At 39.6% G+C, this 14010-nt stretch overlaps 1 protein-coding gene across 3 annotated transcripts in view; it reads right to left on the bottom strand.

Moving 5' to 3' along the window:
* The window catches only part of DNAJC6 (DnaJ (Hsp40) homolog, subfamily C, member 6), a 177520-nt gene that overhangs the window by 39391 nt on the left and 124119 nt on the right, over positions 1-14010 (bottom strand). For all 3 annotated transcript variants that reach the window (XM_010850261.1, XM_010850262.1, XM_010850263.1), the window contains exons 5-8: positions 7926-8048; positions 3530-3663; positions 2698-2892; positions 1680-1797 (exon numbers count right to left, since the gene is read on the bottom strand). In XM_010850261.1, coding sequence (XP_010848563.1) covers positions 1680-1797; positions 2698-2892; positions 3530-3663; positions 7926-8048 — 570 coding nt within the window. The remainder of the gene's footprint in view (positions 1-1679; positions 1798-2697; positions 2893-3529; positions 3664-7925; positions 8049-14010) is intronic.

Genomic DNA, 14010 nt, shown 5'->3' with positions numbered 1-14010 from the left:
ATAATATAACATTTTAAGTCAACTGTACTTCAATACATAATTTTTTTTAATGCAATTACTTGTAGCGTCATTTGTGATATCCCAACAGTGGCGATAACTCAAATGTTCACCAAATGATGAAGGGATGAACAAAAGCTATATAATCATAAAACGGAACACTGTCTGGCTATGTAAAGTACTGATACAGCAAGGATGAACCTTGAAAACATTAGGCTAAGTGAAAGAAGCCAGCCACAAAAGAGCATACATTGTACGGTTCCATTTATATGAAATGTCTAAAATAGGCAAGTCCATAGAAATAGAAAGCAGATTCCTGGTTGCCTAGGGGATGGAAGAGGAGGAATGGACTGCTGCTAATTAGTGGCTGCTAATATACATAGAGTTTCCTTTGTGGGTGATGAAAACGTTTGGGAATCAGACCGCAGTGCTGTACAACTCTTTGACAGTACTAAAGATAAGAGCGCTGCATACTTCAAAAGGGTGAATTTTATGTCATATCAAATGTATTCCAATTGAAAAATTGAAAAAATGTAATTACTTAATCCCACGTTCTTAACAGAGATATCTCCTCTCACAGTGATCCAAACAGGGCACTGTAAAGAAAGACAGGCTGCTACAGAGCAAGATTTGCTCTTCTGCTTCAGGGCTGCCGTCTCCCGGCAACACCACCTGGGCATTCACAACTTCAAAGTCTTAGTTTTCTCCCCGGTAGAAAGAGGGCAATGGGCATAAGTTTTTTTTTTGTTGTTTTCTTTTTTTTTATTGAAGTATAGTTGATTTAGAATGTTGTGTTAATTTCTGCTGCACAGCAAAGTGATTCAGTTATATATATATATGTATACGTATATTTATATATAAATATACACACATTCTTTTTTATATTCTTTCCCATTACGGTTTATCACAGGGTATTAAATATAGTTCCCTGTGGTATTCAGTGGGACACTGTTGTTCATCTATTCTATATACAATAGTTTGCATCTGTTAAGCGCAAACTCCCAATCCATCTCCCTCTCTCCCTTGACAACCACAAGTCTGTTCTCTCCATGAGTCTGTCTGTGTTTTGTGGATAAGCTCATTTGTATCATATTTTAGATTCCATATATAAGTGATGTGTGTGTGCATGCTAAGTCGCTTCAGTCATGTCTGACTCTTTGCGACTCTATCAACTGTAGCCCTCCAGGATCCTCTCTGTCCACGGGATTCTCCAGGCAAGAATACTGGAGTGGGTTGCCATGCCCTCCTCCAGGGGATCTTCCTGACCCAGGGATTGAACCCGAGTCTCCTATGTCTCCTGCACTGGCAGGCGGGTTCTTTACCACTAGTGCCACCTGGGAAGCCCAAATAAGTGACAGCACATGGTATTTGTCTTTCTCTTTCTGACTTACTTTATTTAGTATGATAATCTCTAATTCCATCCATGTTGCTGCAAATGGCATTATTTGACGGTTTTTATCTGAATAATACTCCATTGTATGTATGTATATATGCGTATACAACATCTTCATCCATTCATCTATTGATGGACATATACGTCATTTCCGTAAGTAATCTTTAAATGTTTTTTCTAACTCTAAAACCAGAAGTTATTCAAGCCCAACGTGATACAGAAAAAATACTGAAATGCTCCTGTTAAAGGGTCAGCTGAGCTTAAGTCATGATTCTTTCTGAAACCATACCTTAGCCTGTAGCCTGCTTCCAATTGTTGACCTCAAGTGATACATGGAAACAACTACATCTCCTTGCACAGTGATGCTCAAAGGAATGAAGATTTTTCCATCTTGGACACGGTATTCCCTTTAAACAGAGACAAAAACATACTGAAAGAGAGTCTAATTTGGCACAGTAACATAGATTTACAGGTATAGTCCTCTGTGACTCTAGTCAAAGCATCCGTTTGTGCAGGCCTGAACCCAGGAACTATTTCCTAACTTAAACACAGTTAGGAGCACAGTCTATGCCAACTGGATGCAAATTGGTTCTGCCACGAGATGCCACCGGTCTTCTGCCAGGTCCTCCCTCTCCATCCCATCCTGATTTCTAGATCAATCAATTGCCCATTAGCAGAAATCACTCTCTTCAAATATGGGTAGTCTTAATGTATTTACCTTTCCCTAATTGTAATTTTATGGTAAGAACAGAGAGAGAGAACAAAAACTTCAATGGAGATCAATATAGAAACAGCAGTGAAATACTCTGTGAAGGTCTTGTATAGCAATCTTGAAATTCAATCTATTTCAAATTAACTTCACTTCCTGTTATCACACAGTCCCTTTTCTCCACATCCCCTACCACTTCCCACTGTCACCTGCTCTTTATAATAGGTTCTGAAACATTTTAGTTACATCACCATCCACCTAGTTGCTCACATAGAAACCTCATTCATTTCCAATTCCTCCACTGTCCTCACAAATTCTTATCAAGGTCATCTCCTTTAATGTCCAGGCCTTGTGCCCACACCACTTTCTTAACCCTCATTATAACTCATGTGAGTCCCTTAGCTTGTATCACCACTTGAAGGGGGCTACAGCATCCCTTGATTTCACTGTGCTTTTCTATGATTACCACCTATGTTGAACATTTTTTAAATTACCAGCCACTTCACAATGATATAGTCCTCAAAGGAAGAATAGGATCCAACTTACACAGGAATGGAGCAGTTCACAAGGAGAAATGAAGAAAGGCATCACGACTTACTTCATTCGTTCAAAATCTGCACAGGTTGTATATATTTTGGTTTCTCCAATCAGTACATCGCAGTAAGGGCGACATCCATTTCTCTGTTTGTTGAAAAAAGGAACTGGACTGACAGTGATCGACTTAATTGTGAGAGGCTTGAAGTGAGGGCGGTAGGGTTTGTCTGCTAGGAGGTCACACATGTAGCCCAGGTACCTAAAACACAAGACTGACATTCTGTTGGTGCCAACAACACCAGAAGAAATAAGCAATCGATTTGCTATAAAGTTTATTGTTGTACGTTATTAACCTACAGTAAAAATTTACTGTGTTAGTCCCTTAAACATTAACTGGCAAAAGAGAAATGTTGCCAATGATTTAGGAAAGCTTTTATCTAATGACACTGCTGCACTTCCCTCCAAAGATCTCACAGTGAGATATTTATTAATAAAAAAAGTTTATGGGAGCTTTACACTTTTCTCAATATTTGATCTAGCAGATTAAATTTGTTATCAGCTGAAGGCTGGCTTTGGGGAGAAAGTCAGAATTTATCATCAGAAGCAATTTTTTTAGTCTTTTGGCCATAGTGCATGATATGTGGGATCTTATTCCCCTACCAGGGATCAAACCTATGCCTCCTGCACTGGAGGCAGGGAGTCTTAACCAGTGAACCACCAGGGAAGTCTCCAGAAGCAATTTTTAATCCAAAAGGAAGCAAGAAGATACAATGTAAATAAGAGAAACAAGACACTCTGACTAAAGAGAAGATAATATGTCAGTTATTTAAAGATCTTTATCTTTTTTATGGACATGATACTAGTTAGACCATGCCTGTGCCAAGAGCTGACTTTACCTCCTGTGGGATGGTGAAAGTCCAATTCCTGGTCGCTTTGCGTAGAGCAATCGAACGGCTGGGCCAGGAGTAGAGTAGAGATTACAGAAAATGAACATAGCACCAACCAGAATTGATGATGCTGCCCGTCCATCCTATCAAAGAAAATGTATAAACTTGTCACAAATATGCGCCAGTCAGGCAACTCAGCACCTGCAGTGCGATTAAAAGAGACATGTCAGGGTGGGAAGTCTGGGGGGGGTGGGATGTGGAGGAGAGAAGACCTAATTGGAGGTACTCATCAATTCAAAAATTGTTCACTTGAAAACCAAAATCTGTTCCAATTATTTAAATCACAAAGCAGCAAGGGAAGGCTTGTTCTTAGGATATGATTGACTCTGCTAACCTAAGAAACCCAGCAATATAAATTTGATTTGTACTTACTTACTGAAAAATAATCTAGTCTTCAAAGTAACTTTGGACCGGAAGGATGAGAACAGTTGAGGTCTCTCAGTTTAGGGTGAAGGTAAAGAGTTCTCAGGTTAGGCAAATACTGCTTGTTGGACTATGCCTGGTGTACATTTTATCCAAAGTATGTTCTCAGATTGATATAAAATAAAGAAGTTTCACATGATTCAACCATGTTCTGTAAAGGAATGCACGCAGTAACATTCCTGACAGATGGTAAGCCAGCTTCTTCTAGAATACTTTAAGTGACAGGGATCATCCTGTTTCAGGAAGAACTCCAAGTTCTTCCTTATACTGAGTATGTTGAAGTTGCAATGTATTCCACTCAATGATCCTCGTTCTTCCTTCTGTCAGGACAAAGAGGAAACCTACTCCTTTCTCCCAGGACAACCCTTCACATATTTGAAATACTCTCAATCAACTTTTCTATTTTCCAGGTTGAAAACACGCCTGATCTGTGATGGTTAATTTTACGTGTCAACTGATTGGGCTAAGAGATGCCCAGAGAACTGGTAAGACATTATTTCTGTGTGTGCCCGGGGGTTCGGTGTCAGGGGTGGGGCGGTGTGTTTCTGCAAGAGATCAGCATTGAATCAGTAGACTGAGTAGAGGTATATACCCTCACCACAGTGGGCTGGCATCACCCAATCTACCAAGGGCCCAAACAGAACAAAAAGGCAAAGGAAGGAAGAATTTTCTTTGTTGTCTTAAGCTGGGACCTCCATCTTCTGTTCTTGGACATCGGAACTCTTGGTTTTTGAGCCAACACCAGTGGCCTCCTCGGTTTTCGGGTCTTTGGACATAGACTAAATGTTACTACTCCCTTTCTTGATCCACCATCTTCCAGCAGGTGGACTGTGGGACTTCTAGGCTTCCAGAATCCCTTGAGCCAATTCCTATAATAAATCGCCTCTTGCATATGTATCTCTGTATCATCCCATCAGTTCTGAGAATCTTGACTACCACACCATTTCTTCAATTCTTCCTCATTTGATGTTTCATTTTAAGAGAGATCATCATTTGATGGACTTCCTCTGAACAGACTCCAGTTTAAAAACAACAGCCTTAAATGTGCTGCCCAGATGTGAAATGCAAGATATAAGATGTGTTCTGACCAAACTAGAGAGGAAATACCATTTTCCTTTGTGTGGTAAGAACACTATGCTTTTATTAACATAGTCCCACACTAAACTAAATGCAAGCTAAATCATACCATAAGCTCTTATTGATCTTTCTATCCAGTAGAACTGTGAGCCCTTTTTCAGATGATGTGATAATAGATAAATATACTTAATCTTTAAGAACCAGAATTCAGGACTTTACATTTATCCTGTATTTAATTTCACATTAGTGGTTTCTATTAACCTGTAAAAACTTCTAAGATCCAGATTCATTATGTGACCTTCCTAGCCTGAGAAAGCTGATAAGCTTATCTCCACATTTTCAAAGTTGTTAATTAAAAGGACAACCAAATGCAACCTTTTCCTGGGAAGATGCTGATCCATTAATCACCCTTCTTTGGAAGCAATATTCAGCCAATTTTTAACTAAATGTATAACAATTTAGCCCAAATTTTTCTATCTTGAATATAAGAAATAGGGAAATACCTCTACTAATCTATTAGTCTTATTCCAAAAGTTCAGTTGCTTTGACATGTAGGTTTATAATGAATCAACATGGACTTCTTTATTCTAAGAGTTTAAAATTATCTATGCAAAAATTGTATTAGAATTTCACCTTGAATCACCATCAGGCTCACCAGTCTGTAACTTTTCAAGGTCAACTCCTCTGTCTTTTGGGGAAAAAACCTCCTTTCCTTGCCTGCTTGGCACTCTTTTTCCTGTTTCCTGATAACATATAAGGAACCCATATTTTCTTCTCCAAGTGCTTTTAGCATTCTGTCACATAATTTAAGTCTAGAGAGAGGATTATTGTTAAGTACTGTGATGCAATTTACTATCTCACTACCTCTCAGCTTTGTCTTAATTATCATTGTCCCTCCCTTTCTAGCTTGACATCTGTTCCCCTGAGGAAGGAACAGAATAAAGGATTGACAGTTTTACTGTGTGCCTCAAGCATTTGTTGCTGTCCTTACTCCAAGGACAGTTTTTTTAAAAGACATACTTCTCAATCTTAATTCTAGAATTTTAGAATTTAGTCTTCCTGACACTCTTTTAACAGGTTCATGGCTCTTAGATATGTGTTCGCTCCCTTTATCTGCTATCCAGGTCTTTTAAAAGTTTTATTTGTTTTTTTTTTTTAATTAAAAGACGAATATATGCTTTTAAATTTTATTTATTTATTTATTTTTGACCGTGCTGGGTCTTCACTGCTTTGCTCAGGCTTCCTCTAGTTGTGGCAAGAGGGCTTCTCATTGCAGTGGCTTCCCTTGTGGAGTGCAGGCTTAGTAGTTTTGGTTCACGGGCTTAGCTGAACCAACTAAGTTCTGCGGCACGCGAGATCTTCCTGGGCTGGGGATGGAACCCATGTCCTCTGCATTGGCAGGCAGATTCTTATCCACTGTGTCACCAAGGAAGTCCATGTGCTTATTTTTAATAATAATAAAAAAAGGAGTATATAGAATAAAAATAAGTGCTCCCACCTCCAGCTTCAATTCCATTTCTGAAGACTTAGTGCAGACTTCCAACTCATACATGTCCAACACATGAAAGCCTGGAGAGCAGACTATAGGGTCTTAACTCTTTGTCTGCCTCTTTTTTTTTCTTCTTTCATTGGGTTTTTATTTGTCATGATTGTATCATCAGAACTGGGAGCCTCTGGTCTCTCTCAAGCCATCTCCTCTTACAAAGCCACCAGACCTAGGCTTGTTGAACTTTTAGAAAGTTTCTAAGTGAAGAGAAAAATCACCAAAGTGCCTAAAGGCTGCTTGGTCTCTAAAATAATCTGTCTTTTAAACAATCTGTTCTGCCTCTAAAAGGAAAACTCTTCGGCCTTTCACATTAAACTGCTATGAACACTAAGTGTTTTTCCTTTATTACCAAGACTTTGGGGATGTGAAATGGAAAGAAGAAAAAATGTTCTCAGCTTTCATCCCTTTTTTAGCCAACTGACTCTTAAGAAAGAGGGGAAAAGTCATCAACTAAGATTATAGCAAAATATATACCCTAAAGTTTATCAACATAATGAATAGTTCTAATACTTGAGCTCAGATTTCACTTTTGTGCTCCTTTCTTCACGTAGTCCATCACTTATTCTTATCTCTCATACCTGGGATACAGAGGTAAAAAAGGCACAGTTCTTGCCCACAAGATGCTTGTAGTCTAGTGGGAAAACAGGCAGGTCACCAGGTCATGATGATGCGGTACATTAAATGCCACCAAAGATATTTAGATATATAATCAAATGTCCATATTGTGAAAAAGAAGACTTTACCTAAAGTTGAGTTTAAAGCAATACGCAAAAGCCCTCCAGACGGAAGGTTGAGTAAAGGGACTCTAGGAGGTCAGTGGTCAGAAAAATCATCAGTCCCTCTAGAACTGCTATAAAATATCGTCAATCTATGTGACTGCATACAAGGGCATAAATGTCTTTTAATTTTGTTTTTATTCAAACATAAAGGTAAGAGAATAAAATATTCCAATATGCTTATGTCAATTCTATTCACCCAAAACTCTGGCATTTTTGCCTGGGCATCCACAGCTCCTGTTTCTACCTCTTTTATATTAGTAATAGCATATTTCAGAGGCTCTGCGCTATGGGGGTTGTATACATATCTGCCTCTCCCATTGGCATTCAAGCTTTAAGGCAAGAACAATGTGTTCCCCTCATTTATAACCCTTACATCATGTAATTTCTAAGGAGGTTCTTAATAAATGTTTATTCAATATAAGCATTACCTGCTCACTAGTCTATATAAGGCCATTTGTATTTGACCAAACCAAACCAGCAAATACGACAGCCACGTCAGCAACATGAAAAGGTTACTCACCAAGCAGTGGACAACACAGACGTTTTTGGGATTCTGTAGTAGCCAGTTATACATATTCCGACATACAGCAAAGAGGTTGTGCAGGCTGGGGGCCTGCCTGATGGGCCAACTGCATTCTGAGACCTAAAGGAACACAGCAGAAAGGAATGAATTCCCAAGCAACTCCCTCTCCATGAGCAGGTATCACACCAAACAACTTCTGGAAGTGACACAGCGGGAAGAGTTGGGAACAGGGTCCAAACACAGAAGAGTTTAATCTTGTAATTTTTTTTACTTTAAAAATTCTGTTTCAGTAAATGGTATGAAAACACAGTTTGAAATACATTTTAAATTAAACTGGATGATTTAAACTACCTATTTGGATTTTTAAAAATTCTGTGGGGTTACACTGAATTTAACTTCTATTTAGTACAAAATGTTTTGATCTGCCTACTAGATGCTTAATTATAGGGTTACATTATAAATCCTGCACTACCCTTAATTGTATCCAAGCTGATAAAAGTGAAAACATGAAAAAGTGCTGCTGAGTAAGCCAAAGATAGGCTTTTGCAGGGGTCTTATTTCTTTCTCTTTTAATGAAGGAACCCACAACTCCATGGGGGTGATATCTGGCATTTTCATTCATTTAACACATACAATCATTTAGCACATTATAGAACACTGACTACATATGTAGAATTCTGCTTGGCTCTGATCTGAAAAATCATGTAAGATGGGTACTAATACGATTCCCATTTTGCAAATGAGAAGAGTGACTCTCAGAGGTCGTCTTATCTAAAGTCACACCACTGGTTAGCACCAGGATTGCAACCAAGGTCTTCTGAATGTAAGTCACTTTGCTGCAACAGTATACTGGCTGAGACTGTTATTTGCCTCAAAATTCTAGGCACGAGTCTCAGTAGGGAAAAGCTTAGATTTAGGCAAACTCATGAAAACAGAGAAGCCTGGAGGGCTCCAGTTCATGGGGTGGCAAAGAGTCAGACTGACTGAGCTACTTTCACTTTCACTTTTCTTCTCAATGACCTCTCTGGTCTTTCTTGGTGGCTCAGATGGTAAAGGATCTGCCTGTAATGCAGGAGACCTGGGTTCGATCCCTGGGTCAGGAAGATCCCCTGGAGGAGGGCATGGCAACCCACTCCAGTATTCTTGCCTGTGGAGAACTCCATGGACTGAGGAGAGTCGGACATGACTCAATGACTAACACCTTCACTTTTCTTTAATGACCTCGCTAAGCCTTTCTCCATAAAATATTGTGAATGATAATCACCTACCTACCTTATAGGATTGTGGCTACCACATGAGACTGTATTTCAAAGGCTTAACTCAGTATTTGACACACACAAAATGATCAACAAATACTGGCTATCACTATTATTATTTTTAATCAGGTAACTGTAGTGCAAATCCTTAAGGTCAGATAGAGGCAACTATGGTTGAAAAAATGAATAAAACCCTTTTGGGCAAAAGTTTAGACTGAAGGATCAGATCATACAAGGCCTTGTTAAGAACTGAGAGAAATATTTAAGAAGGAAAGTAACTCTTATTAGATTTCAGTATGAAGAAAGGATATAGATGACAAAAGACAAAGTCAGAAAGAACAGTCAGATGGCTGTAAGTGGAATCTAAGTAAGAAACGATGGTGGCTTAGGCTAGATGAGTGGTAGTAGGACACACAAAGACTTGAGGAATTTAAAAAATAGACAGGAAGTGGAATGCCTGTATACAAGACTTAGTGATCAATCAGAGGGTGGCAGTGCATGAGTGTAGACAGGGATGTGCAGACAGAGGACACAAAAATGACTGCCAGATTTCCCGCCTGAATGGCTGGATAAAAGGATGGGAGGTGCCATTATTGAGACAGGGAATTCTGGTCAAAGGAACAGGCTTTTACAGACGGTGTCATCAAAAAGTGCTCTGCAACACTAACAATACTGGTCTAAGAAAACCCAAATGTCCCAAATTCTTTACATTTAACAGTAGGGAAAGAGAGGTAGGAATAACCTGTTTGGTTCACGCTTTTCTAGTAACCATATAGTAACTAGTCAAAATATGGGTGGGAAATTATCTGTGCTGTCTAGAGTTGACACCCGAAAGCAAACACAGAGTTTCTCTCTCTGTGGATGCCAAAAACCCCATTCTTTTTGGTTAGTTTGTAACTTTTTTTCCTGTAAAATGATCATAGGTGGCATCAGAAGACTTTCCAGGTTGCTAATTATCCTAGACCTTTGGGAATGACAGGTGCAATTTATCTTTATTAAACAAAATAGACAAAACACCTAATAAAGCTACCGAACAACTCAGGGTAGCCAGTGTTGAGCCTCTGTCAATTTAAACTCCATAAAGCTTGCCGCTTTCACCTAATATGATTTAAGGCTGTTTCTGGCCCATTCTTTATCCTCAAAGAGATTCCCCATTGATGTGCTCTCAAGGTATGGAAATAATGATTAAAAATAGAATAATTGGGAAGAAAAGATCTGCCATCAGAGGAATTGCAAAATGTACATTTATACAAGCTGCTTCCTGTCTGTGATGTTTTTCCTTCCCTTGGTAAATTTCTATTCACAATACAAAGCCCAAGTTCAAGTGTTCTCCTGTCTCTGACAGTTTCTCTTAACACTCACAGGCAGAAATGCTTAGTCATCCTGATCATCAGAGCAACACGGTGAAGCCCACAGGTTGGGTTTTCACCTTAGCTTTACCACTTACTACCTAATTAACTTTTGGCAAGGTGCTAACCTCTCCAAGCGGAGAAGGCAATGGCACCCCACTCCAGTACTCTTGCCTGGGAAACCCCATGGATGGAGGAGCCTCGTAGGCTGCAGTCCATGGGGTCGCTAAGAGTCGGACACAACTGAGTGACTTCACTTTCACTTTTCACTTTCATGCATTGGAGAAGGAAATGGCAACCCACTCCAGTGTTCTTGCCTGGAGAATCCCAGGGACGGGGGAGCCTGGTGGGCTGCCGTCTATGGGGTCGCACAGAGTCGGACACGACTGAAGCGACTTAGCAGCAGCAGCAGCAGCAACCTCTCCAAGACTCAAGTCTCTTGTGTGTGAAGTAAAAATGGGCATTACAAGGCAGCTGTAAGAATTAAGGAGCATGACATAAACACAGTAAGTGCCAGCTAACTGACAAGCCGCATTCAAATTAAGTGTTTATATCTATCTCCCCATTTAGACACTAAGCTCCAGGAGAAGAGAGACCATTTTTTGTTTTTGTAACCCAAGTACAGAATCCACACGCTAGTCCAATGGCAGGCACTCAGTAGGTATTTGCTGAGTGAATGAACGAATGAAAGAACCAAGGAAGGAAGCCTATGTGGTAATCTCTTCTTATAATATGATTTATCTTTGTCTATGTGTAAAAGATCTTGAAGAAGCAATGGTGAATCAATTTTGTTGTATTTTTAGATTATGACTATGTAAAAGTGTAGAAAATTTATTTTCTCAAGTAGTATTCAGGCAGCATTTTTAAACCTTTTAGAAATTATATGTCACCCCTACAAATACTAAATGTCAGTATCTATAATGAGTCTCAGCTAAAAGCTGGCTAAATTGTTCTTAGCACAATACACCAATTGTTCAGAATCATTAAATCGATCAAGTAAATAATATTAATTTAAAGTACTCCATAATTACATATTTACTTGATATATAATTACACACCATTAGACAAACATACAATTAGAATTTTTTAAAAGCATGTGCTCTGTCTAAAGGGGAAAAACATTAAGGCGTAAAAAAAAATACAAAAAAATTTTTAAACAAAATCAATCACTGCAAGAGGTTTTTGTAGCTCTGTGAGGTTCACAGCTTTGTGCGATAAGCACAATCCTTGGGCAGGTGACACTTCATCATGCTGCCTCCAGTCTCTCTGAACCCCTCCCGGAGTAGCAGACAGCAGAAAACGCCATATGGATTACAGGCTGCCATGATACCACCCGGAGGGAAAGGAGGCCAAAGCAGCACAGGGCTGAATGCTATTCGGTTTTCATCTTTCTGTCTCCCCAGGCAAGAGAGGAGATGACAGAAGCATCCCATTTGCTGAGCATAAGAGCAAAAGATGCTATAGAGAATCAGACTGAAGAGTCATATCCAGTGTTTTAAGAATCTGATTCCATTTTTGGAGGACAGAGGTACTTCAGGCAATTGGGACTGCAGCCTACCAGGCTCCTCCATCCATGGGATTTTCCAGCCAAGAGTACTGGAGTGGGCTGCCATTGCCTTCTCCAAATGGTGATTATAGCTTCCCCTTACTGAAGGCTTACTCTAAGCCAGACACTGGTGTCAAATGTATTCCTTATAGCACACCCACAGAAAAATATTCTAAGTATTTGTGAGATAGAAATCCTTATTGTCATCTCCACTTACTACAGGAGGATGAGTTTTAGATGACATGAAGTGACTTACCCAAGAAGCGGAAGAGTTGAGATGTGAATCTAGGATAATTTTTGTGCACATCATATGAATTTCACCTCAGTAAAAAATAATAAAAATTTGTACACTGTCTGATGATTATTAACTACAATTCCATACATTTCTGAGGCAGTTATGGCACCACATGGGGGCTATTTTTTTTTTTTTTACCAAGGTTAATAAGACAGTCAAGTCACTGAAGGCTGCAAAACTAGAATGTGGGACTTTGAGGTTCTCTGGCTCCCAGGCCAGGGGTATTTTTCTGCCCCATTATTTCCTACCCTTACATTGATGCACAGTGACAGAGGAGAGATGAATACAATCTATAAAGTCATTCCTCTATGGCCAACTCCCCTCACCACCCAGAAAACCAGCAGAGAAACAACTAGGAGCTGTGGTGACCTCTTTAGTGAGTTCTGGAAAGAAAAACGAAAAAAAGGGGACCTTCAAAAAAAATCACAAACCCTTTAAGAAACCCAACTCGATCATATATTTTCCTAAAATTAAATTATTTGCAAAGAGGAAGAAATTCTATAAGATTATACAGTTTAGAAATAGTGGAAATAAAATAAGATTCTAAAAGAACTAGCTGGGTTTATCTTTTCTATGTTACTAACTGGGCTCCTTCAGCTTGCTCCTTCCTGGTTGCACAGAGGGAGAAGGAGGCTCAAAGTGGCACTTACATTTACATTATCAGGATGTAAGAACTTTAGGGCAGCCTAGATTTGCTGGCCATTCATCCACTTTTCCATTTATTGCCAACAATAACACCAAGAAATGTGTAAAGCAGTGGTTCCTGAAACTAGGACATAGCTACAAAACTGTGCAGAAATGGAACCAGTACGCACACACATACACTCACTCAGAATGAATGAGTACAGTGTATATTTGGGGGATGATGAAAAAGGTTGGGTATAGATACTGGTGGTGATTATACACTATTATGAGTGTATTTAATGCTGCTGAATTGTACCCTTACAAATGCCTAAAATGGTATGTTTATGTTATATGTCTTCTATCATAGTAAAGAAAAAATAGGAGTGAAAATACATGGTTAAACTCTGAAGTCCATGCATGAATCAAAATATATAATGGATTCATGTCTGTTTAACTTAGATTCAGAACATCTGGTTTAGATGATGCATCTCACTGGTCTCCAGGACTTCACTGTGAACAGCATGACTTTTATTTCCTCAAGGAGGATACTGGCTAAGAAGAGGCAAAAAATTGACATTCAACATCTCCTCTGCAGTCCTGAATAGGAATTCTAACACTATGAACACAGGGCTATCGGCTATGCTTTGTTTTGAGTCAAGATCAGATCAGATCAGATCAGTCGCTCAGTCATGTCCGACTCTTTGCGACCCCATGAATCACAGCACGCCAGGCCTCCCTGTCCATCACTAACTCCCGGAGTTCACTCAGACTCACGTCCATCGAGTCAGTGATGCCATCCAGCCACTGATCCTCTGTTGTCCCCTTCTCCTCTTGCCCCCAATCCCTCCCAGCATCAGAGTCTTTTCCAATGAGTCAACTCTTCACATGAGGTGGCCAAAGGACTGGAATTTCAGCTTTAGCATCATTCCTTCCAAAGAAATCCCAGGGCTGATCTCCTTCAGAATGGACTGGTTGGATCTCCTTGCAGTCCAAGAGACTCTCAAGAGTCTGT

Source organism: Bison bison, unplaced genomic scaffold (genome assembly GCF_000754665.1).
Source record: "Bison bison bison isolate TAMUID 2011002044 unplaced genomic scaffold, Bison_UMD1.0 scf7180017864290, whole genome shotgun sequence".
Classification (NCBI taxonomy): Eukaryota; Metazoa; Chordata; class Mammalia; order Artiodactyla; family Bovidae; genus Bison; species Bison bison.
This window is presented reverse-complemented; position numbering and strand designations above follow the sequence as displayed.